General features: G+C 46.1%; 1 protein-coding gene across 3 annotated transcripts in view; it reads left to right on the top strand.

The window, feature by feature from the left end:
- NRF1 (nuclear respiratory factor 1) overlaps nt 1-26,257 on the top strand; it is a 58,902-nt gene that overhangs the window by 9,798 nt on the left and 22,847 nt on the right. For all 3 annotated transcript variants that reach the window (XM_088166086.1, XM_088166084.1, XM_088166085.1), the window contains exons 2-10: nt 8,188-8,419; nt 9,037-9,151; nt 11,477-11,603; nt 13,790-13,930; nt 17,398-17,556; nt 18,546-18,740; nt 21,094-21,195; nt 23,146-23,303; nt 25,655-25,779. In XM_088166086.1, the coding sequence (XP_088022212.1) occupies nt 8,197-8,419; nt 9,037-9,151; nt 11,477-11,603; nt 13,790-13,930; nt 17,398-17,556; nt 18,546-18,740; nt 21,094-21,195; nt 23,146-23,303; nt 25,655-25,779 (1,345 nt within the window). In that variant the 5' untranslated portion in view covers nt 8,188-8,196. The remainder of the gene's footprint in view (nt 1-8,187; nt 8,420-9,036; nt 9,152-11,476; nt 11,604-13,789; nt 13,931-17,397; nt 17,557-18,545; nt 18,741-21,093; nt 21,196-23,145; nt 23,304-25,654; nt 25,780-26,257) is intronic.

Here is a 26,257-nt window from a genome sequence, read left to right as displayed (position 1 = left end):
CTTCCTGCTGCCGTTTGGTGCCAAAATAGCTGAAATTTGGCTGCCAAAAATCGCCTTGGGATGTGTCCTGTCACATCTCCCTGTGGCAGCTCAGCAGCAAACAGGAGATTTGATCCTCAGAAATCCTGTCAAATCCTATTTCTTTCTTTCCCAGACCTGAAGTTTTTCCTGCAGGGAGGATTTCTTTGCTCTTTGATGTGAGATTGTGACAGGAATTTTGGGGTTTTTGTTTGCTAGAATCCGTTGGAATTCAGGGAGCATTGGGATTTTTTTAATTTTTTTTAAATTTTTTTTTTTGTTGTTGTTCCCCATGCTAATTAAAAGGATCATTTTACTAATGTCATGCCACAGGAGGACGCTGTGGAACCAGAGCCGGTTCCTGCTGTTCCTCTTGGTGCTTGAGTCACCGTATCTGTGCAAAATAAGATGTTCAATCTTGATAAGAAGGGAAGAAACTGGAATCCAGAGGGGCAGGTGCTCCACAAGAAAAAAAAAAAAAACAAAAAAAAAAAAACAACCAAAAAAACACAAAGAAAAACCACCCCAAAAAACCCAAACAAAAAAACCAAAACAAACAAACAAAAAAACACCCTAAAAAAGCCCCCCAAAAAAAGCCCCAAAAAACCCCCAAGAAAACAAAACCAAAAAAAACCCCAAAAAACAAACAAACAAACAAAAAAAAAACAAACAAAAAAACCAAAAAAAGCCCCAAAAACCCCCCAAAAACAAAAAAACCCCAACCAACAAACAAAAAACCAAAAAAAACCAACAAAAAAACCCCACCCCCCAGAAAAACTCCCAAAAACCAACCAAACAAAAAAAAAAAAACCAACAAAAAACAACAACAACAACAAAACAAACAAAAAACCCCACCCTGTTTTTATCAGGTTGAGGTGTAGGCCTCAAAATTCTCCCCATGAACAAAGGAGGGGTTTTTTTTAGGTTTTTTTTTTTTAGTTTTTGTTGTTGTTGTTGTTGTTTTTTCCCATGGAAAATGGGATTTTGGTATTTCAATGTCCATTTTCAATGACTTGTGGTAATTAGTGAGATGTTAATCAAGCTTATCCTGGTGAATGGTGTTGGTCCCTCTGGGCACAGTTTTATACAGGAGTGGCATCAAATTCACCCTAAATACGAATTAATGAATGAAATGAATCCAGTGAGAGATGCCAGTGCAATGGAAATCACAGGAAGGGCTGAATCTCTATGGCTGGGAGTCTGGAATCCCAGGAGCCACCAAAATCTGCTCATTCCTGGTCATTTTAATCCCAAATCTGCTCATTCCTGGTAATTCTCATCCAAAATCTGTTCAATCCTGGTCATTCTAATCCAAAATCAGCTCATTTCTGATAATTATTATCCAAAATCAGCTCATTCCTGGTCATTCTAATCCAAAATCAGCTCATTCCTGGTCATTCTCATCCAAAATCTGCTCATTCCTGGTCATTTTAATCCAAAATCATCTCATTCCTGGTCATTTTGATCCAAAATCAGCTCATTTCTGATAATTATTATCCAAAATCAGCTCATTCCTGGTAATTCTCATCCAAAATCTGCTCATTCCTGGTCATTCTCATCCAAAATCTGTTCATTCCTGGTCATTTTAATCCAAAATCATCTCATTTCTGGTCATTTTAATCCAAAATCTGTTCATTCCTGGTCATTCCAATCCAAAATCATCTCATTCCTGGTAATTTTAATCCAAAATCAGCTCATTTCTGGTAATTCTTATCCAATCCCACCTCATTCCTGGTCATTCTTTTATCCAAAATCAGCTCATTCCTGGTCATTCTTTTATCCAAAATCTGCTCATTTCTGATCATTCTAAACCAATCCCAGTTCATTCCTGGTAATTTTAATCCCAAATCAGCTCATTCCTGGTCATTCTCATCCAAAACCAGCTCATTCCTGGTCATTCTCACCCAATCCCAGCTCAATCCTGACCAATCTCATTTTAAGGAGGACTCAAATCTCTCCAGACTAACGAGGTTTGGGATCACCACTGATCTCAGTCACAGCTCCTGCTGAAAATCATGGAATTCCATCCCTGGATTTGTGTTTTTTTTTTTTTTTTTCCCAGATGGGGTTGGTTGTGATGATCCAAATGTGATGTTCCCAAAAATCTGCAGGATGTATTTCCCAAAAAACAGCCTAGAGGGTGTTGTGCCAGAACAGGAAAAACAGGGCTGGACAATTCCAAAGGTGTAATTCCACTCAGACAGGTTTTGATTTGGTTAGATTTGATTTGGTTAGATTTGATTTGATTTGATTGATTCCTTGCTTGGTTTTCACTCACTAATTACCCCAGGCTGCCTCTGTGGGGGGAAATGGGGAATTTATTCAGAGCAGCTTTTTAAAAGAGCCCATTCCTGAGCAGAGGAAATGCTTTTTCCTCTCATTGAATCCACCAAGTGTGACCCAGCTGGATGAAAAATCTCCTTTCACATCCCAGATCATCAAAGGTGCTTTTGATCCCTCCCTGTCACGAGCTGTGCCTGCCAGGGAGGAGGAGGAGGAGGAGGAGGAAGGAGGAGGGAGCTGGGAAATGCTCCAGCCTTGCTCCTTCATTCAGCTCAGGAAGATAAAACAGAATTTAGTGAGGAATCACCACGGCTGCCTCCCAGCAAGGAGTCCCAGAACCTGAGTCTGGATGTTCCAAATCAGTTCCAGAACTGGATTCTGGGTGTTCTAGATCTAAATTTGGTCCAGAACCCGACTCTGGATGTTCTAAATCAGTTCAAGAACCTGATTCCTGATGTTCAAAATCAGTCCCAGAACCTGGTTCTGGATGTTCTAAATCTAAATTAGGTCCAGAACCTGATTCTGGTAAATCTAAATCAGTTCCAGAACCTGATTCCTGATGTTCTAAATCCAAATTAGGTCCAGAACCTGCCTCTGGATGTTCTAAATCAGTTCAAGAACCTGATTGCTGATGTTCAAAATCAGTCCCAGAACCTGAGTCTGGATGTTCTAAATCAAAATCAGTTCCAGAACCCAATTCTGGATGTTCTAAACCTAAATTAGGTCCAGAACCTAATTCTGGTAAATCTAAATCAGTTCCAGAACCTGGTTCTGGATGTTCAAAATCAGTTCCAGAGCCTGATTCTGGATGTTGTAAATGTAAAACAGTCCCAGAACCTGGTTCTGGTAAATGTAAATCAGTCCTAGACCCTGATGTAGAGGATGCTGAAATGGAAATCAGTCCCAGAACTTGATTCTGGATGTTCTAAATCAGTCCCAGAGCCCAGTGCAGAGGATGCTGAAATGGAAATCAGTGCCATACCCTGATGTAGAGGATGTTGTAAACATAAAACAGTCCCAGAACCTGGTCCTGGATGTTGTCAATGAAAATCAGTGCCAGAACTTGATTCTGGATGTTCTAAATCAGTCCCAGAGCCCAGTGCAGAGGATGCTGAAATGGAAATCGGTTCTAGAACCTGACTCTGGATGTTGAGATGGAAATCAGTGCCAGACCCTGGTGCAGAGGATGGTGGAATAGAAATCACTCCCAGACCCTGGTGCAGAGGAATAGAAATCACTCCCAGACCCTGGTGCAGAGGAATAGAAATCACTCCCAGACCCCGGTGCAGAGGAATAGAAATCACTCCCAGACCCCGGTGCAGAGGATGGTGGAATGGAAATCACTCCCAGACCCTGGTGCAGAGGAATAGAAATCACTCCCAGACCCTGGTGCAGAGGATGGTTTCCCACTGAGCTGCTGTCCCAGCAGCTCTCAGCCCCCTCCCCCAGAGCAGAGTGCCCCTGTGATGTTGTTTAATGCAGAACAAATCATTTTTTTCTGGCACAGGTTTGAACCCATGAAGCTGCAGGTGCTTGTCAGCCCCACAGAGGAGCAGAGGAAAGGCAGGAGGTGTTGCAGATTTTCTGGAAAACACCCAGAGCAGGATTTCCCTGAAAGTGGGACCAGCTTGAATAATGAACCACATTTTTTTCTCTTTTTTCATTTTTATTTTATTTATTTTTTTGTGATTGCTGTGTAGTGCTTGTGTGGAGCAGGATTGTCAGGAAGGAATTGGTGCTGACTGCAGCACAGAAAATGGTTTGGGAAAGGAGAACCAGGAGTGGTTTCATTCCTTTGAAAGAAATGAGGAAACAAAGCAGAGGGATTATTCCTGAGAGTGTGGGGTTGGCTCTGAAATAAGTCCTTTGAATTAGTTAATTTAAAAAAAAAAAAAGCAAATTAAACAAAAATAAATTAAAAACCCCTGGAGCATCCTATGGTTGTGAAATGGATTCATTTTCATGTGTTAGAGCTGATCATTCAATTTTCCATTGGGAATTTCTAATTCCTGCATTTTAGTTATAAAATTTTAGTTTTAGATTCATTTTCACGTGTGAGAGCTGGTCTCTCCATTTGCCATTGGGAATTTCTAATTCCTGCATTTTAGCTATAAAATTTTAGTTTAATTGTGAAATGTTGTATTCATTTTCATGTGTGAGAGTTGATCATTCCATTTGCCATTGGGAATTTGCTAATTCCTGCATTTTAGTTATAAAATTTTACTTTGGGCAACAGGGAAGAATTTCTTTGTTGTATCTGATCTAAATCTACCCAATTTCACTCAAAACTTTGCCCCTGTTGGATCCTAGGAGGGATCCTCTCAGATCAAGCAGATCTCTCAAAAAATCTCCATTTAAATCCTATTTTGCTTCCTTTCAAAATGATTTAAACCACCAAAGAAACGAGACCCAGCGATTCTTTTATTTATTACTGATCTGAGCAGGGTTTCAAATTAACCAGGTGTGGGCTGAGTTGGTAAAAAAAAAAAGTCCTGATGATTTAATTTATCCTCTATTCCAGGGGATAAATGCTCATCTCAGCCGTGTCTCCTGCAGCATCTGAAGCAAAACCTCTTCAGTGGGATAAAAATTTGAATTCATTCCAAGCCCTGCCTGTCTATGGGAGTTTTTCCATGGTGCTGCTGATTTTTTTTAATTTTTTTTTCTGGTGTGGAATTTTTCTTTTGGGCTGTTTGAAGCACCCATTAACCTACATGCTGATGGTAAAGGATGGTGTCTGGGTTTGTTGTTTTTTTTTTTTTTAATGGGTTAATTCTTGTTACAATCCCACCATGGAAACCTTCATTTCAAAATCCCCGTGGGTTTGAGTTGGGTGGAGAATTTATGGGGTTTGCCAGCAGTTGCTGTTGTTTTCTGGTGGTTTGAGTGGTGCAGCTCTGCTTTTTCCTCCTGCATCTGGTGTCAAAAGAACCCCTGGCACACTCATGAAGCAACAGCTCTGTGTGATGAGAGGGATTTTATCCTCATCTTTTTTAGAAGCACTTTAAAAATACTCCTGGCTGTCATCCAAGCCTTCTGGCCACCAGGAAATGTCTTTGCAATCTTTGGGCTTTCCCTGTGCCTGAAACTGCTCTGATTTGGGGATAAAAACAGGGATCAGGGTTCCTTTTCTGCACTGCTGAGTGCTGGTCTCTAAAGCGACCCAGGAGCAGCTTTCCTTTCATCCCTGTGCCCAAATCCCTGCTCAAATCCAAGCCCCAGCCTTTGGGCCAGGCTGGTGACACCTTCAGCTGCCCCTCAAGGTGAAACACAAAGCCTGGCCCGTGTCAGCAATGCTTGGGGAATAATTTAAATATGGGAATGGCTCCCTGAGCCCTCAGTGTTTGTGCCATGAGCTCTAGGTTGCCTTTTGAGTGCAAGCTTTCCTTCCAGGGGAATCCTCTTACCTTGGGGTCTTGTCTGAAAAGTCACTGTGCTCAATCATATTCTGGTCACGTTTTTCCATGGATTTTAAAAATTTTAATGGAAATACCTAACATTGCCTCCAGTAAGAAAAGCAGCAATGTTCATTTCAGGAATTAAGCTGCTCCATAAGCATTTACTTGAAATATTTTCTTCCCACCCTTTTTTCTCTGCTGATGGCAGAATGAGTTTCTTGGAAGGAGCTTAGGGCTGATTGTTTTTCCACCAGATATTTTCAGTTTGTCTCAATGTCCCTCAGTGCCTTCCTCACTGGCACTGTTTGAACTCCTGCTATTTTTGGGTGGTTCTAATATTTCAACAACCCAAGTTGTAAACAGGGCTGGACAACAGCAGCATGGGAGTCCAGCAGCTTTTTAGGGAGGACTGGCAGTCTGAGGCTGCCTTGGCTTTAGCTGTAGCCTCAGGAGGTTTGTGACAGTCTTACTACACCAATTCTGCTGTCCCTGGAATATCCCAGCCCTTGCCCAGCACTGCCAATCCCACCACTGAACCATGAAATCCCTGCAGGGATGGGGGCTCCAGCACTTCCCTGTTCCACTGACAGCCCTTTGGGAGAAGAAACATTCCCTGAAATCCCATCTAAACCTCCCCAGCACAACTTGATCCCATTTCCTCTGGTCCTGTGGCTTGGGAGAAGAGGCTGAGCCCCCACCTGGCTGAAACCTCCTTTTTGTAGGGTCAAAATAATCCTCTTGACAAAGTGGTTTGGGTTCCTGTGTCTCACTGAGCCCTCTGTGACATTCCATGATCTGAATTCCATGACTGTTCTTACCAGATCAGAACCTTTTTTTTGGTTTTTGTTTATTTTCTCATTCCCTGCAGCTGATCACCCCTGTCTGCTCTTTGCCCCTTTGGGAATCTGGGGGTTCAGGTTCTAATTCTCCTGTTTGGAAATATCTTAGGGGGATGTGCTGATTCTTTTCCACAAATGTACAGCAGGCACAGACTGAAAATATCTGAAAATATCCCTGCACCTCCTGTCCTGGTCCTTCTGCACAGATCTGTGTTCCCAGTGTGTGTCCAGGGCCCTGCTGGCTCTGTGAGCTGCTCCTTTGCTCACTGCCTTACCACTGGAGCCTTCAGTAAATCAGAATTTCTGTGGCATTCGTGCTTGGGTTGTGATGGCTTTGCCTGGACTCGGATTCCAGGTTTGGATTCCTCCTGACCAGAAAGATCTGGAGGGGCTGGAGCAGGTCTGGGATGGGAATGGAGCTGGGAAGGGTCTGGAAAATCAGGAAAGGCTGAGGGAGATGGGAAAGATCTGGAAAATCAGGAATGGCTGAGAGAGATGGGAAAGATCTGGAAAATCAGGAATGGCTGAGAGAGCTGGGAAGGGGCTCAGCCTGGAGAAAAGGAGGCTCAGGGGGGACCTTGTGGCTCTGCACAACTCCCTGAATTCTTGGAGAGGTTTGGGATCTGGGAACAGGAACAGGAGGAGAGGGAACGGCCTCAGGCTGGGCCAGGGGAGGGCAAGGTGAATTTTGGGGAATTTCCCCATGGAAAGGGTGGGCAGGGATTGGAAGGGGCTGCCCAAGGAGATGTGGCCTCACTGTCCCTGGGGGTGTCCAAGGAATTCCTGGAGGTGGTACTCGGTGCTCTGGGCTGGGGAGGGGACATAGGTTGGACTCGATGATCTCAGAGGTTTTCTCCATCCTCAGTGATCCTGGAATTCTGTACTGGCATCCTCATTTGTGTTCTGAGCTCTTGAGGTCAGAGGAGATTTTGTGTCACCCTCAGCCCTCCTCCCTGAAAGTTGGAACTTGATGTGGCAAAACCAAATCCCAGCTTTGACCCTTGAACGTGCAGACACAGAATCTCAGGGCTGCAGGATCCTGGGGACTTTTCCAAGAGATAACAGTGCCTGGGTGCTGTGCTATAAAAGTGTGGATTTTTCCAAACTCTGCACCCTAAGGCTCCTCTCCTGGCTCCTGGAAGAGTTATTTCCCTCTTGCAGACATCAGGAGATGATCTCTGTCCCTCAGTCTCACACCCTGAGCTTTTCCTTTTTGTCCCTTCTGCAGTGACTCTTGATGGAAGAACACGGGGTGACCCAGCACAGATAACAGTGCCTGGGTGCTGTGCTATAAAAGTGTGGATTTTTCCAAACTCTGCACCCTGAAGTTCCTCTCCTGGCTCCTGGCAGAGTCAGGAGAGGACATCCCCTGTCCCAGGGGGGATGATCTCCATCCCTCATCCTCACACCCTGAGCTTTTCCTTTTTGTCCCTTCTCCAGTGACTTGATGGAAGAGCACAGAGTGATCCAGCACAGATAACAGTGCCTGGGTGCTGTGCTATAAAAATGTGGTTTTTTCCAAACTCTGCACCCTGAAGTTCCTCTCCTGGCTCCTGGCAGAGTTATTTCCCTCTTGCAGACATCAGGAGGAGATGATCTCCATCCCTCATCCTCACACCTTGAACTTTTCCTTTGTGTCCCTTCTGCAGTGACTCTTGATGGAAGAACACGGGGTGACCCAGGCAGAGCACATGGCTACCATCGAGGCCCACGCAGTGGCCCAGCAGGTGCAGCAGGTGCACGTGGCCACCTACACAGAGCACAGCATGCTGAGTGCTGACGAGGACTCGCCCTCCTCCCCCGAGGACACCTCCTACGACGACTCCGACATCCTCAACTCCACGGCTGCCGACGAGGTCACTGCTCACCTGGCGGCTGCAGGTAAGGCCCCATCATCATCATCATCATCATCATCATCATCATCATCATCACCATCACCATCATCATCATCATCATCCCCACCTGTCACTTTTAAATCTTTTTTTTTTTTAAATGAGCGATACAGTTTTTCTTTTTCGGACTCAGATTTTTATTAATTCTTGTCTGTGTTTAGGTAAAAATGGTGAAGTTGTGATCTGTCTCTCTCATTACAAGGTCTATTTAACTTAAACTGTCCAATTAAGAACTAACACCTAAATTATTTCCATTTTGACCCAATAACCAAACACCCATGGCCTGCAGTGCAGCATTTTCCACCCAATCACAAAAGTACCACTAGGCCCACCAAGAAAAAGGTGAAGAAGAAAGAAACCTCTGCCCTAAAACCTCCATCTTGCTTTTCATATATTGCTATATTCTAAACCCTTCAATTCTAAATTTTCCACCCTTTGCTATCACACCCTTCTATTCAAACTACACCCCCAGTGATTCTAACTCCCACCACTCAAATTTTGGAAGGTTTCTCCAAGGCCTCAAGTGTTCTTTTGAAGTTCAATGTCAGAAAGCCCAAAAAAATCTTCAGGGTTCCAAGCACTGACCCCCTGTGCTTTGATTTCCAGGCCCTGTGGGGATGGCAGCAGCTGCTGCAGTGGCCACAGGGAAGAAAAGGAAGCGACCTCACGTTTTTGAGTCCAACCCCTCCATCCGGAAGAGGCAGCAGACACGTTTGCTCAGGTGAGCACTCACCTGTCCCCCAGGCAGCTCTGGTGACCTGTGTGCTCACACCAAGAGCTGCCCACATTATTAGTGACTGATCTTCTTTTTTATTTCAGTCAGAGCTGGGATCGATGCACAAGAGACAGGATTGTTGTGTTCAGGCTCAGTTGTTCATTAATTCTTATTTTTAGTACAGTGAGTTTAGCTAACAAGCTAAAAGTGAGGAAATGTTGTTGGATCTTTTAAGGCCTAACTAGCCAATTAAAAACTTAATATCTGTATTATTGATACTTTTGACCCAAACACCTGTGACCTGCACTGTGGGATTTTTCTATCCAACCAAAAACTAAGAAGAAGAAGGAACAAGAAGGAGGAAAAAGACAATGCCCAAACCCTCCATCTTGTCCCATACCTATTACCATATTCCAAAACCCCAAATTCCAAACCCTTCACCATGTGAAATTACACACTCCTACCCAATCACTCCAGTGATTTTAACTCCATCACTCAAATTTGGAAGCTTTTTCCAAGGCCTCCAGCCAAAAGCAGTGTTCTTTTGAGGGTCAATGCCAGAAATCACAGAAAGTTCAAAATTCCCAGGTTTCAGGGTTCCAACGGGGCTTTTTTTTTTTTTTGGAGGGGGGGAGGGTCTTTCTGGAACCCCAAGAGTTGTGTTTGTGTTTGGATTAAAGGGTTAAATTGCAGCTCTGCTCATCTCTGCAGTGATTTTATGCTCACCAGGACTGACCCTGTGGTGGATCACCAGTTAAATCTGTCACAGTGACACTGCAAGAAATCCATGGTGGCTTCAGCAGAACCTGAAGCTCCCTCCACATCCCAGTTCTGCAAAGGATTTACCTGCCTCACAAAAAAAAAAGTCTTTTCTGCTTGACCAAACCTTTCTGGGAATTAAATTCAGTGTGTAAATCCAAATTTCCTTTGCCATTGGACAAACCCCACGTTGAAGACTGGGCAGTTTAGAGCACAGTTTTAAGAATAATAATCAGGGGGAGATTCCTGCACTGTTTTTTTTTTTTGGTTTTAGAGTTTAGAGGGCTCCCCAGCCCTCTCCAGGTGCTGCATTCCAGGTGTTCTGAGGCTCTTTGCCCACCTGATGGCCCCAGAGCCACAGCAGAGCTGATGGCACTGCACAGCCCTGGAGACAGCACCTGAAATTCCTGAAATTTGTCTCTGCAAACCCTTGCTACTGTTCCCTAGCTTTTGGAACAAAGCAGTTTTTGCTGTTTGGGGTCTCATTGGGCTCAATTAATGCTAAATTATTGGGCAGAGCTATTGCTAAATCACAATTCCTGGGAGTGAACTCCCTGCCTTTTACAGCTCCATTCTGATTTTCTCTCCTTCTCCCAGCTCAGCTGTGCTCATTGCAGCGTTTCTGAAGAGCAGGAATCCTTTTCTCCCTTGAAATATGAACAATAGATTTTTAAAGAAACTGCTCAGTGAAGAAATTATTTCTTCTCCTTTCATTTTACTACATTAAGATAATGAACAAAACATCACTTTTTTTTTTTTTTTCCCCCACTCTGATCAGTTGAACACACGTTTGTGGTTGATTTTCACAGCACTGGGAATCAAGTGGTAATTTCCAACCCCTGACTGTGGGATCTGCTGGTGCTTTTTGGCAACAGCAGGTCCTGAAATGACCAGGACAGGGACTGAGCTGTCACCTCATGGAGTGCTCAGGTTTTCTGAGGGAAATTCTCCTTCTCTCTTGCTTTTTGGAGTTTCTGCCACCATTTCTGACTCTTGCATTGCTTAAAATGGGAATAAGAGGCAGAAAATATCCAGTGGAACATTTTAATTCCCAAGGGAGTTGCTGCTGGGGCAGGTGTTGGGACACCTGGGTTTCCTGTGCTGAGCTGGTGCAATATTTCCAGTTCTTGCCTATCCTGTAGCTTCAATTCCTACAAATCTGCTTTTTGAGCAGGACTTTGGTGCTGGAGAATTGCACTGCTGTGATACCTGGATGTAAAACAACCTCTGTGTGCAGGCCTCTTTTGATGAATCATTCAGGAGCTTCAACAAAACCCAAGTTTTGTGTTGCTAGGACAGAGTGGAAGTGCCCCAGCTTTGCTGCTCTGGTGATTTCTCTTTTTCCATCACTGGGGAAAGCAGAGAGGGGACAATCATTGACATTTGAGCTGCTGGGTGGCTGCAGGGAGCACAGCAGCTCTGTGGAGCAGAGGAATAAACTCAATATGTGGCCAAGCTGAGCAGCTGGGGCTCTGTTTCTCCACCTGCTTTGTGGAAGGGAGCTGCCAGTCAGAGGGGTTGTGTTTCTGCTGATGCCATTCCCTGTTTTTCCCTGGTTTTGCCGTGTTTCAGGAAGCTCAGGGCCACGCTGGATGAGTACACCACCAGAGTGGGGCAGCAGGCCATCGTGCTGTGCATCTCACCCTCCAAACCCAACCCTGTCTTCAAAGTGTTCGGTGCTGCACCCTTGGAGAACGTGGTAGGTGTCCCTGAGAAAGCTGCAAAGAATTTTCCTCACCTTCTCTGCACATTTCCCTCTGCTCAGGGCAGCCTTGGAGGCCTGGCAGGGATCTGGAGGTCGTGTTAATTAAAAGCCCTGGCAAACAGAGTTGAGGTTTTATGGAATACAATGCTGAGGTTTTATGGAACACAATGCTGAGGTTTTATGGAATACAGTGCTGAGGTTTTATGGAATACAGTGCTGAGTTTTTATGGAATACAGTGCTGCTTGAGTCAGTGATTTCAGAGATCTTTTCCAGCCTTGATGTTGCTGTGATTCCCTGGCACGAGGGCAGCACTGAGGTCCTCTCTTGTCTGCAGGAATGGCTGCCTGGCACATCTCACCAGGGGGGGAAAATCAGAGGGAACAGGTCATGATCACACAATCCCCAAATCCCTGAGGATGGAAAAGACCTCCAGGATCACCGAGTCCAAGCTGTGCCCATCCCCACCTTGTCCCCAGCCCAGAGCCCTGAGTGTCACATCCAGGAGTTCCTTGGACACTCCAGGGATGGGGATCCAACCCTCCCCGGGCACTTCCAATCCCTGCCCACCCTTTCCATGGGGAAATTCCCCAAAACCCACCCTGCCCTCCCCTGGCCCAGCCTGAGGCCGTTCCCTCTCCTCCTGTCCCTGTTCCCACATCCCAAATCCCCCCGGCTGTCCCCTCCTGTCAGGGACTTGTGCAGAGCCACAAGGTCCCCCCTGATCCCCCTTTTCTCCAGACCAAACAATGACAAACCATGACGTGCTAGAGCTCAGCTCTGCTCTCACTTCCTGCACCTTGTCAAGTTCTGCTTTCAGAACTTTTCCTCCCATCCCACAGATCCTTCCCTTGCCAGTGTTACCCCGGGTTTCATCAGCAGCTCTTCCTCAGGGCTGAGTCTCGGGGGGCACTGCCTGTTTGCTGCCAGCTGTGCCACCCTTTGTCCCTCCTGCTCTGCAGCCCCCTGGGGAAGGTGGCTGGGCCTTCATCCTCCTCCTCTCCTGCTGCTGCTTGTGGTCACTGCCCTGCAGAGAGGGAGAAAGGACAGCAACACACACAGACTTTTTTGGGGAAAAAAGGGCAATTTATTGTAGGGACAGCCCGGATTTAAAGTGTGTCAGTGCAGCCAGGACAGGACAGGAGCTCACTGGACAATTGGGAAAAACATCCTTGGGACAGCACCTCAGGATGTGTCCCACGGGAAAGACACCAGGGGTTAATGTTGGTGATGAATTCCACTCTGTTTGTCACCGTGTTGTCACCCTGGGAGACTCCTCCCTAACTGAAGCTGCAGTCAGCTTGTCAGCCTGGGAATGGAGCTGAGAGTCAGGAGAAATCCAGGCCTGGAAAGAATTCCCAAGCTGGAATTCCCCAGCTCTATAAACGTGTGTGTCCACAGAGGGGGCAGAGCTGACTCTCGGAGCCTCCTCAGCTCTGACTGATGCATTCCAATTTTACTGGGGTTTCTTTTGTAAGGCAGGAGCCTTGGTACAGAACAGAAGTTCCTAAGCCCTGGGAAACATGATTGGAACTGTTTGCTGTCAGCTCCCACTTTGTCCATGAGCAAAGGACCTTGGCTGCAGCAGGGGAGTTTGGGAAGGATCAAAACCTGCGTTGCACAGTGCTCAGCCCTGGGCACGATGGGATGTCAGCTCCAGGTGGGGACCTGGGCAGGGAAAGATGCTGGAAGAGCTCCAGGAAAGGTTGGAAGGGCTTGGAGCACCCTGGGACAGTGGGGAGTGTCCCTGTCTGTGGTCACTGAGTTAAAAAAGAGAGAGAAAGGACAGCAACACACACGGAGCTCTTTGGGAAAAAAAGGGCAATTTATTGTACAGCCAGCCCGGATTTAAAGTGTGTCAGTGCAGCCAGGACAGGACAGGAGCTCATGGGACAATTGGGAAAAACATCCTTGGGACAGCACCTCAGGATGTGTCCCACGGGAAAGACACCAGGGGTTAATGTTGGTGATGAATTCCACTCTGTTTTGTCACCGTGTTGTCACCCTGGGAGACTCCTCCCTAACTGAAGCTGCAGTCAGCTTGTCAGCCTGGGAATGGAGCTGAGAGTCAGGAGAAATCCAGGCCTGGAAAAGAATTCCCAAGCTGGAATTCCCTAACTCTCTGAATGAGCGTGCTCACAGCTGCTCACCTTGTTTACCTGAGCCTTACAATTCCCCACAGGTACGAAAGTACAAGAGCACCATCCTGGAGGACCTGGAGTCCGCGCTGGCCGAGCACGCCCCGGCCCCGCAGGAGGTGAACTCGGAGCTGCCTCCCCTCACCATCGATGGCATCCCCGTGTCCGTGGACAAAATGACCCAGGTGGGCAGGGGACAGGGCACAGAAGGGATGTTTGGCAGCTCGCAGGCACGCCCTGTTGTTTTTGTGTGGCTGCATTTCCCGGGGGGATCGCTCTCAGCTCTTTTTTTTCCCCCCCCCTCCTTTCCCCTGGGGGTTGGAGCAGCTCAGGTCGTGCTGATGATTTTCTCAGTGAAAAAAAAAAAAAAAAAACAAAAAAAACCACGCTGGTGAGGAGAGCTCAGGCTGCTGGGAGCCTTCATTCCCTTCGGAGCTGAGGGTTTTTGGCACCTCCCAGAAAGTGGGAAAATGTTTGTGCCACTCTTTGTCACGATGTTTGGGTGCTGAGGTTGGGCAGGTCACTCATGGACACTTTTCTGTGTCCTGCACTTCATTCCCTCCTCTGTTCCCTGCTCCATTGGAGCACAGAGGAATTTGCCAAAAGTTTAACTCCCACATCACACCCTGAGTGAGATATTAGGGAATTATCTGCCCTGGCCATGTGGGAGATTCCTTTTCTCTCCACATCCAGCCCCTTGCTGACCTTGCTTGGAGAAATTGGAGGAGATTTCCCAGGGAAGTTTCATCAGGAGGGAAATCTCCTTCCCCAGGGCTGCAGGAGCTGAATTCAGGCTCGTGTGTCCCCTGGCTGCACCCAGCCTGAGGCACCACGACAGATTTTAAATGCTGAAAGGTGATTTTTTTTTTTTTCCCCCAAGGGAGTAAAAAGGGCAGCACACACAGAGGTGTCAGAGCAGGGCAAAAATGTGCAGATTTTTTTGTTCTCTGCTCAAAACACCATTTCCATTTTTAAGTGGAATCAGACAAGCTCACACTAATAATAAAATTTTATTAAGCTTACTGTGCTTTGCCTGGTACAGATCATTTTCCCAATCCCTGACAAATAAGACAAAATCTTTTTATTTTTATTTTTAAACTCCTGTGAAAGGTGGCACCTGCAGGAGCTGCTCATGGGCAGCTTTTGTTGTTCACCAAGTCAAAGTTTGCCATGGAAATGTTTTCCCCCTCCTTTGCTCAGCCAGCCCAAAATGCTGATGTAGAACCTCTTATTCCAAATCCTCTCCTGCTGCTTTATGGTAGAAAAACAAGGATTTTTTTTAGGAATGATCAGTTCCAGCACAGGGAGGTAGCTCAGAAGAGCTTTGTGGAAAGGTTTCTCCTGAGCTGTGCACATCATTTATTGTGGCAATCTTGATTCCCAGAGCTTCCAGTATAATTATTTGTATTTTCTAGTTTAAAAAAAAAAAAACAACAAAAAACCAGCTTTTTTGCAACTAAGTTGCACAAAACCCCGTGGAAAACTGGAATAAAAATAAAAATAAATATAAATATAATCAGGATGGCAGGGATTGGAAAAAGGAGGCCTCTGCTTTCAGCAGGTGCCAGCAGGCAGGTGTAGAGGTGTCATCAGTGAGGAGGTGAAAATAACTCTCCTTTTAATTGCTCTGCTTCCCCAGTGGTCTGGAGGGAAATAAAACCTTTATTTGCCTGGGCAAAGATGATTCTCTAACCTTGGGAATGGAGAGTATCACCCACCTGGGCTGGGCAGGAAAATCTGTGTTGCAGTGGGATTTTCAACCTTCAGAGAGGAGAATCCTGGACCTTTGTGGGCTTTGCTGAGTTTGTTCTCAGTTTCTCATTGATTGATGTGATTGAGGAATAAAATTGGGTAATCTGAGTTTAACCAAGCTGAGCTCAGTGCTTCAGTCAGTTTTATGAGCAGCTGATTTGTCCTTTAATCTGACTTTTTTTTTTTTTTAAGCTCCCCCATCATTTATAACCTGCTTGTAGCAGCCAATCAAATTCTTTTCTGGGCCTCCCAAAAATCCTCGTGGTGCTCCTGGGAGCTGCATTCCTGCTCTCCCAGCCTGGCACATGCCAGGGGCAGGATCCCTGCTGGAATCAGCTCCCAGGGCAGCAGCCTGGGGGATTTTGTGCTTTTCCAGCCCTGGGAAGGGCAGCAGGGATGGATTCAGGGATGAGTGGGCATTTCCAGCTCTTGTGCAGTTGCTTTTTTTTTTTTTTCCCCTCTCCCACTGCACGGACCTGCAGAGATTCCCAAGGCTGAGCTGTGGGGATGTGTAGAAAATTCCCAGGTTTTGCTCTGTTCTAGAACCTCCTTTCTTTGCTGTTTCCAGCTCTGGAGAGCAGCTGGAATTCAGCTGGCTGTGCTTTGGGCTGTTCCATTGGGCACTGGCATAGCTCAGTGCCATTCATTCTTGAATTTAACATTAACACTGGAAACCCTCAGCCTGTGGCAAAGAAACATTTCTCACAATTTCTCCCCAAATCCTCCACCCTGGGAATTACCTGAGCCCTTCCCAAGCTGCCAAGGGCACAAACTGGAACGTGCCGCTGGATTTTTATTTTTTTTTTATTTTTATTTTTTTTTCAGCAGATGTTCGATTTTTTTGGGGTGGCTCCTGCAGGTGAATGTTCCCACCTGTGCCCTGAGGGATGTGGGGGTTTTGTGGGGGGGATGTCACCTGTGCCAGAGCCTCGTTAGGACATTAATTAGCCAAGTCCTGTCTCCTGACAGTGCTGCTGATTGTGTCCCCCGTGGATTAAAGACCAGCCCTCCTTAACAAGGACCTTGAGTAGCTGAGGCCTCAGCTCCCATGGAGCACTAATTGATCAGCTGGAAACAAGGAGCATTGCAGGGAAGGAGATTTTAACTGTTTTTGCACCAGGCAACTCAAAAAAACTCCCAAAAAACCCCAACTGCTGCTACCACGTTTATTTGAATAAATTATTGGGCAGAGTTATTGCTAAATAATAATCCTTGGGAGTGAACTCCCTGCCTTTTACAGCTTTTCCAACCCAAATGACTCCATGGTTCTATGAAATAATTTACTCTAAAAGCTCTGAAGGGATGCAGGGAGCTGCTCCTAAATGCAGTTTTAAAGCTCTAAATGTGATTTCCTCTCGATAAAAGGAGAGCTCTCCCCTTCCTGCAGCCTTTTCCTGGTGCTCCAAGGAGTCCCTGGTACAAAACCAATCTTGTCCCAAAATCCTGTGTGAGTTCTGTATTTATTTGGGCTGGAGAAGGGTGGGATCACTGAAGCTCCATCCCCTCACAGCATCTCTGTAAAAGTTACATCAGCTCCTGCCACTGTAGGGACATTGATTGTGGGGTTTTTAATGGATTATTGTGATTTATTTGGGGTTTTTTTTCCATTTCAGGTTGGCTCGTTCTCTTCCTGGTAGTGTTTGAATTGTGAAGTGCCAATACAATGAGTTTGTGCCTTGGTGTAATTTTGTTTTTGGGCTGATTTCATTTGGTTTCTTCTCTTCCTCCTGCTGCCAAGCTGAGTCTTGGGAGAAGATGCCCAAATATTTCCCACCTTCCTTGGGGCATCCAGGCCTCTTTCCAATTGATGGCTCCAACAGGATGAGAGCTGAACCCAACAATCCAAACCAAACAGAGATGTGAATTCCCAAACACATTCCCGACCTTCTCTTTGCTCCAGGCACAGCTGAGAGCCTTCATCCCCGAGATGCTGAAATATTCCACGGGTCGTGGCAAGCCAGGCTGGGGCAAGGAGAGCTGCAAGCCCATCTGGTGGCCCGAGGACATCCCCTGGGCCAACGTGCGCAGCGACGTCCGCACCGAGGAGCAGAAGCAGAGGGTGGGTGTCGCCCTTCCTGGGAGTGGTTTTTGCCTCGAGGGGGCAGAGAAAAAAAAAAAAAAAAAAAAAAAAAAAAAAAGAGTTTGTGTCGGGAAGGGATGCTGGTGGTCAGAGCAGCAGGGAGATTATTTGTGCTTCAAGGAAAGAGGAGTGGATGAAATGAGAGAATTGGGTGGAGGAATCCTGAGGAAAGCTGTGGCAGGGATGATGAAAGGAAGGCACCGTGGTGTGGGGGCAGCAGGGTCTGTGCAGGCTGGCTCAGGGCTGGCAGTGGTGCTGTGGCAGCATTTTGGTGCTTTCCCAAAAATCTCTGTGGTTTTCTTGCTCGGAGTCACTGAATGGTTTGGGTTGGAAGGGTCCTTTAAAAGTCTTCTCATCCTGCACTGGGCAGGGACATCTTCACTGGGCCTGGGGGCTCTGCAGGGGGAGGTCCTTGTGGAAAGGAGGGGATGAGCAGAAGGAAATTAAATATTTGGCTTGTTGGTTTGTGAATTGTCACAAACCCCAGTAAAAACAAACACACAAATCCCAGCACCGTCCTGCCCCAGAGCACTTCCCTGGGCTGACTGTGTGTGCTCACTGCCCTGCACAGAGAGAGAGAAAGGGCAGCAACACACACGGAGCTCTGTGGGGAAAAAAAACAATTTATTGTACAGCCAGCCCGGATTTAAAGTGTGTCAGTGCAGCCAGGACAGGACAGGAGCTCATGGGACAATTGGGAAAAACATCCTTGGGACAGCACCTCAGGATGTGTCCCACGGGAAAGACACCAGGGGTTAATGTTGGTGATGAATTCCACTCTGTTTGTCACCGTGTTGTCACCCTGGGAGACTCCTCCCTAACTGAAGCTGCAGTCAGCTTGTCAGCCTGGGAATGGAGCTGAGAGTCAGGAGAAATCCAGGCCTGGAAAAGAATTCCCAAGCTGGAATTCCCTAACTCTCTGATTATATGTGCCCATAACCATGCCCTGTTTTTTTTCCTGCTGGAAGGTGTCCTGGACCCAGGCCCTGAGGACCATTGTGAAGAACTGCTACAAGCAGCACGGGAGGGAGGATTTGCTCTACGCCTTCGAGGACCAGCAGACCCCCCAGACCACGACCACGCACAGCATCGCCCACCTGGTGCCCTCCCAGACCGTGGTCCAAACCTTCAGCAACCCCGATGGCACCGTGTCCCTCATCCAGGTGAGAGCAGCCCCACCCTGGCATTCCCATGAGGAATTTTGCCTCAGGGGACTCAGCTGGAGGAATCGCTGCCTCGGGACAGAAGGGACAAAGTCTCTCTGTGCTCTGGTGTTGAAGTTTGCAGTTTATTTCGTAGGTGTGGGTTTATATAAGGCCCTGCTGGGACTGCAGCCACAGCTCAGAGCAGACAGAGAGGAAGGGATAGAGCAAGAGTGAGAGAGTGAGAAAATAAGAACAAAGAGAGAAGAGAGTAAAACAGTAAGAGCATAAGAGAGAGATTTTCCCCTTTACAACACAACAAATCTTCCGCATTGAATATTCCAATTTCCACTAACCAATCTTAATACAAGATACAAATTCTCTAATATTTGCATGCAACCTATAGGAATCACTATATTACCATGTTTTACTGCTTTTCTCATCTCTACATTTTATCTGGGACCCTTCCTGCCATGCCTGGGGAGGATGTCTGTTTGGTTTTTTGGTATTGGCATCATCTAACATGATCTAAACAAAGGGGCCTTCAGGCATTCAGTTGCTTTCAGCCACACAGTCAAAAATTGCTCTCATTTCCATTTCACTTATATTTTCCATATTCTCAAAGTCTTTTGCACTCATATTTATAAAGTTTCCCTAATTCATCCCACCCAACACTCAGGAGCTAAGCTCGTCCCTTTATTTTATCTTTATGGTGTCTTACCACAAAAATCCATCCTCATCCTCTCTCTCTCCCCCCAGTTCTCCTTGTTCTCCAGTGCAAGGATTTGTGTGATGTGGTCAAACCATTCAGGGATTTGACCCGAGTTTTGTGAACCTACTTAAAACAAATCCAATCCCTGGTGCCAGCACACAGCACCCGTGGTGGCAATGGGAGGAGAGGTGGTGGAGCTGCCTTCCTTTAATGGTAGGAAATGCAGTTTATTCAGCAGATCAGGTATTTCTGAAGCCCCTGGGCTTCATCTGACACCTGAAGTGTGTTATATTTATTACAAACACCAAATCCATCTTTGTCCTCGTGGAACGAGGATTCCTCTCACACTGTTCTTAGCTCAGCACTGCTGCTGTTTTTCCCTGTTTTCCTGTGTGGGAAGGCAGATTCTGGCAGCTCAGGATGTCAAAAAAAAAAATCAGTTTTTCTCTTGAAACTTCCCACAGACTCCCTGTGGGAGTGAGATTTGAATTTCAGTTTCCCCTGTGCCTCTAAACCACCACTGGTGGTTCCAGGCCCAGCCCTTTGTCCACGCCCTTGATCGTCCCATTTTTAGTGAAGTCTCAGACATTTCTCAGACATAATGAAGATAAAAACTGGGTATTTTGGGTTTTTTTCCCCCCAAATGAAGCTTTTCAGTGGCTGTGGGAGTTTTCAGCTCCCACCAGGGCCCAGCAGACTTGCCAGGCTGCTTCTCTTTGCTCACCTGTCCATACAATCTCCCTTTCAGGTGCTGGACACCTGAGATCCCATTAACTTCCTGACATTTATTTTTTAATTCTGCTCAGAGACAAAGCTGCCCATCTCCCTGCCTTTGTCCTTTCCCAGCTGTTAAATGGAGGAAAAGATCATTTCCAAAGGGGTATTGAGGGTGAGCTCATGATGAGACCCAGGGAATGGGGGAGCACAAGGAGGGGATTCTGAGGTGGGGTGGCAGAAGGGACTGGACTCCACCACGTTCCCACAGCTGCTCTTCCCAAGGTTTGGAGGATGCTGAGGCCTCCATGGATGTAGGGATGTGCAAAATTTGGTTCCAGTCTGGAAGCTGCCATGGATTAACACCCACCTTGAGATTTCCTCCCCCTTGGGGACAGCTCTGTGTTTTCTGTGAGCTCTGCAGTTACAATTAATCACAGAACCACGGGGTTTGAAAGGGTTAAAGATCCTCTCATTGCCATGGGCAGGGACATTTTCCACCACCCCAGGCTGCTCCAAGCCCTGTCCTGGACCCTTCCAGGGATGGGACACCCCCAACCTCCCTGCCTCCAGCATCCTACCCACCCTCACAGTAAACTCCTCCATTCCTTTTCATTATTTTTCCATTCTTTTTCCCATTCTTTTTTCCCATTCTTTTTTCCCATTCTTTTTTCCCATTCTTTTTTCCCATTCTTTTTTCCCATTCTTTTTTCCCCTTCTTTTTTCCCCTTCTTTTTTCCCCATTCTTTTTTCCCCCTTCTTTTTCCCCCTTCTTTTTCCCCCTTCTTTTTTCCCCTTCTTTTTCCCCCTTCTTTTTTCCCCCTTCTTTTTTTCCCCTTCTTTTTTCCCCTTCTTTTTTTTTTCCATCTCCGAGCATGTGAGAGCCCCTTTCCCCAGGTTCTCTGCCCATTCCCTGCACTAACAGATGCATTCTTTAATCCTCCACAGGTCGGCACTGGTGCCACGGTGGCCACTCTGGCCGACGCCTCCGAGCTGCCCACCACGGTCACGGTCGCACAGGTGAATTATTCTGCAGTGACTGATGGCGAGGTGAGCTCCTGCCTGGGCTTCCATCAACATCTCAGTGCCCTCAGCAAGCAGCCAGCCTGCAGAGTTAAGGGCTAGCCCAGAACAGGGAGGGTTGGGATTTTGTATTTTCTACAGAAAATGTTGAATTGTTATTTCGGCTCGACGCTCTACAAACACAATTAGAGTGGGAGAGTGAAAGCCTTAGGTCTGAATTTTTAATTTTTTTTTTAAGCCTTATGTCTGAATTTTGTACTTTTTTTTTTTAAATACCTCCTATAGATTATTTATTTTGATTTTTTTGTTTGTGGTTTTTTTTGGCATTTCCATACCTAAATCTGAACGCTCAAACTTGCAAACCCTTGTTTTTTTTAAATCAAATAATACATAATTATTTCTATGGGTTCAAGACACATTCCCTTAAAATTATAATTTTTTTTTTTTACCCTTTTACCTTCAAACCCCACCTTGAAATGAGGCTGCAGGTCCCTTTCCTGTCCCTTTCCTGCCGTGCTCTGCCTGGCTGGGATGTCCCAGCGAGAGGTGGCAGCACAGAACAGCTTTGCTGCCACAAACCCTGTTCCAATCTCAGCCTTTCAGGGCTTTCAGGAGCCACTTTGGTCTCCTGAGAGCTGCAGGAAATCTTCCAAAGGCACAGAGGAGGCAGGATCTGGATGGATTTAAAATCCTTTTACACCCTTTTAGCTGTAGAATCTCAACATCTCAACCTCTGTGGAGGCAGTCCCAGCTCCTTTTCCTTTTTTCCTTACTCCATCCCTGGTTTGGAACTCCTTGGGATCAACCTTTGCCCAAAGGCAGCAAAATTTCCTCCTGCTAAATTTTACCTTGAGCCTCGAGTCACCTCTGCTTTTATGGATTTTTTTAACCATCTCCACCCCACCAAATTGAGGTGTTCTTTTCATCCCCCCCCTACAGCATTTTTATTTGTGTGCCTCAGAATTTGAGGAGTGCCCTAAAATGTTTAAGGGGATAGGAGGGAGATCTTCACCTTGCAAAGCAGCCAGTAGCTGCAGTCAGCAGATCCTCTGCTTTTTTTAGGTTTTTTTTTTTGTCCAAAGTATGTTTTTAGTTCTCATCCTGGTGGATTTTGTGGCCATATAATCATTATCCCACGAGCTGTGAAGCTCCACATGAAAATATGGGGGGAAATGAGGAACTGGGTGAACTTTAGGTAATATGGAAATGATCTGTGGGAAGGTCTGGAGTTAGGGAGAAATGGAGAAATGGAGCTGTGATAAAGGAACATTTCCAGCCACCATCATCTTTTATTAAGCAACATGGCTCGATCTCATCCAAGGGGGTGTCCAGGTAAATCCTGGATGGGAGCATGGACCAACCCCCAAAATGTGCAAATAGAAACAGGGAGGGAATCCCAACCCATTTCCCTGAGGGCTGTGATCAGTGCTGGGGCTCCAGGAACACAGAATTCCAGAATAGTTGGGGTTGGAAGGGACTTTTGGGAATCATCCAGTCCAGGACAGGTGACCCAGGGACGTGTCCAGGTGAGTTTGGGATGTCTCAGCCAGAGACACTCCTCAGCTTCCCTGGGCAGCTGCTCCACTCTCCATGGAAGGAAGTTTTTCCTCGTGGTGAGGTGGAATTGTTTTTTAATCAATGCCCATTAAACTAATTAATAAACAGCCCGGGCTGGCAGCAGCGATTTGGGCACAACACCAACAACGCTGCCCTGTTTGGGTGACAAATTTCTGGATTTTTTTGAGGACTTTTCTGGATCTTTATGCACTTTTTCACCACCTTTATGCACAACCCCGTGGCTGATGGAGGTCTGGGGAGTGCCCAACCCCATCCTCAGGTCAATCCCACCCTCCCTTTCCCCCCCAATCCCAAATCCCAAAACCCTGGGGAGGGAGGGAGGGAGGGAGGGGGGTCAGCCACCCCCCTCGAGGGGCTTCTCCCTGATCCCCACAGCCTCTCCCTGTGCTCCCCTGGCAGGTGGAGCAGAACTGGGCCACGCTGCAAGGAGGGGAGATGACCATCCAGACCACGCAGGCCTCGGAGGCCACGCAGGCAGTGGCCTCGCTGGCCGAGGCAGCCGTGGCGGCGTCGCAGGAGATGCAGCAGGGAGCCACTGTCACCATGGCACTCAACAGGTACCTGCACAGCTGCCACAGCTGCCACAGCTGGATTCCTGCCTCGCTGTGGGACTCATATCGAGAAAGTCAGAAAATTCCAGCCTGCAAACTGGAGATGCTCAGCTCTGTTCTCTGCTTGGTGAGCTGCTCCAGCTCAAGGTTAAGGAGAATTTGTGTTAAAATAAAAAGGAATTAATAACAAACAGAACACCTGCTGTGGTGTGTGGCCAGGCCCTGGCAATGGGGTGTCTTCTCTCTGAGCCAGTCTCCTTTTCTCTGCTCTGGGAGTTGCAGTCCTGCTATAAAACCAAATTTGTTTCTGGATAAACTTGGCTCTTTCTTCCTGTCGTGACAGACGCCCATGGAGCTGTGCACCTTATTTCTGCTGCACTTAAAGGGTTAAAAGCCCTTTGCACAGCTGCACCTTTCCTTCTCACAGTGCTCAGCTCACTCTGCAATCCTGAGAGAGGCTTTTCCTGCTTCTCTCAAGAGCAGCTCATGATTCTTGATGGGTTCAGAATCAGGATTTCCCCCCCAGACCACTGTTTTTGGGGTTTTTTTCCCCTCAATCTTTCTAAAGTAGAAGTTTCAGTGGTTATTAAGGGTTTATTAGGGGTTTATTAGGGTTTTTGGCTGCACTCAGATCAGCAAGATCTAAGATTTAGCTCCACAGGTCCACCCAGCAGGACAGAAAATCTTTGCTCAGCTCTTTGCTTAAACTCATCCTGCTGTTCCTAAAACCTGGAGAGGCTGTGTGGCACTCCCTGAGACAGGAAATCTCAGCACAGCACTGAAGGAGGTGTTTGGGTTTTGGTCAAGAACTTCCCTCACTCAAACCAGGATCCTGGTTAGAGGGGATAGGACAGGACACCAAACCCCACTGCTGGTGGCTGGATTAAACCTGGTTGGATTAAACCTGGTTGGAATAAATATTCCACTGCTGGTGATTGGAATAAACCTGGTTGGAATAAATAAATTTCACTGCTGGTGATTGGAATAAACCTGGTTAGAATGAATAAATAAATATTCCACTGCTGGTGATTGGAATAAACCTGGCTGGAATAAACCTGGTTGGAATAAATATTCCACTGCTGGTGATTGGATTAAACCTGGCTGGAATAAACCTGGTTGGAATAAACAAATATTCCACTTCTGGTGATTGGAATAAACCTGGCTGGAATAAACCTTGTTGGAATTAATTCCATTGCTGGTGATTGGAATAAACCTGGTTGGATTAAACCTGGTTGGAATAAATAAATTCCACTGCTGGTGGTTGGAATAAACCTGGTTAGGATGAATAAATAAATATTCCACTGCTGGTGGTTGGAATAAACCTGGTTGGAATTAATTCCACTGCTGGTAACTGGAATAAACCTGGTTGGAATAAATATTCCACTGATGGTGATTGGAATAAACCTGGTTAGAATAAATAAATATTCCACTTCTGGTGATTGGAATAAATCTGGCTGGAATAAACCTGGTTGGAATTAATTCCATTGCTGGTGATTGGAATAAACCTGGTTGGAATAAATATTCCACTGATGGTGATTGGAATAAACCTGGTTAGAATAAATAAATATTCCACTTCTGGTGATTGGAATAAATCTGGCTGGAATAAACCTGGTTGGAATTAATTCCATTGCTGGTGATTGGAATAAACCTGGTTGGAATAAATATTCCACTGCTGGTGGTTGGAATAAACCTGGTTGGAATAAATCAATTCCAGTGCTGGTGGTTGGAATAAACCTGGTTGAAATTAATTCCACTGCTGGTAACTGGAATAAACCTGGTTGGAATAAATATTCCACTGCTGGTGATTGGAATAAACCTGGTTAGAATGAATAAATAAATATTCCACTGCTGGTGGTTGGAATAAACCTGGTTGGAATAAATCAATTCCAGTGCTGGTGGTTGGAATAAACCTGGTTGAAATTAATTCCACTGCTGGTAACTGGAAGAAACCTGGTTGGAATAAATATTCCACTGCTGGTGATTGGAATAAACCTGGTTGGAATTAAGTCCAATGATGGTAGTTGGAATAAACCTGGTTGGAATAAATCAATTCCAGTGCTGGTGGTTGGAATAAATCAATTCCAGTGCTGGTGGCTGGAATGAAGCTCCCAGACCTTGTTCCATCCATCAATTGCTCCAGACATCCCCTGCAATGCTCTCCTCCCCATCCCCTCCTCGTGCAGTGCTGATTTCCTGCTCTGCGTCGCTTTCCCCAGGCCAGACACCAACCCCTGTGCTCTGGGCTGTTCCCTCGCTGTGTGTTTGCTGCTTTAAATGGTTTTTATTGGTTTTTTTTTGTTTTGTTTTGTTTTTTTTTCTGGTGTCCCTGACCCCTGTGTCCCCTGTGTCCTTTGCAGTGAAGCTGCTGCCCACGCCGTAGCCACGCTGGCCGAGGCCACCCTGCAGGGAGGGGGACAGATTGTCCTGTCTGGGGAAACTGCAGCAGCAGTTGGGGCACTCACTGGAGTCCAGGATGCCAATGGTAAGGCCTTTGCAAAGTTTTTATTTTGGTTTTATTTGATTTGATTTTTTGGTATTTTTTTTTTAATTTATTTAGGCTCTTCAAAACGGCTTTTTCCTCTTTTTTTTTTTTTTTTTTCTTGGTTTGGGTGGTGAAATATTCCTCCCTCACTCAGGGGGTCACTGAGTTGTGAGTTGTAATCTCAGGGTGGAATGGGAGATTGTGGTGGTTTGGAAAGGTTTTTCTGAAGTTTTTACATAATGATCAAAATTTCGTTCTACTTGCTGTGACATCAAAACCACAAAAAAAATATTTCTTATAAAAAAATCCCCATAAACAACGGAAAAAAGTCTCCTCTTCCAAATAAATTAGTGAAAAAACTATTTAAAAAATAATAAACTAAATTATTTTCAGTATCAAAAAAAAAAGCATGTAAAAAAATAATCTAATTATTTATTCTAATAATAAAATTTCTCTTTATGCCATTTAAAATTAGACC

The sequence above is a fragment of the Sturnus vulgaris genome, chromosome 5, assembly GCF_052056855.1.
Source record: "Sturnus vulgaris isolate bStuVul1 chromosome 5, bStuVul1.hap1, whole genome shotgun sequence".
NCBI lineage: Eukaryota > Metazoa > Chordata > Aves > Passeriformes > Sturnidae > Sturnus > Sturnus vulgaris.
The sequence above is the reverse complement of the archived record's forward strand: the minus strand, read 5'-3'. Positions and strand labels throughout refer to the sequence as shown.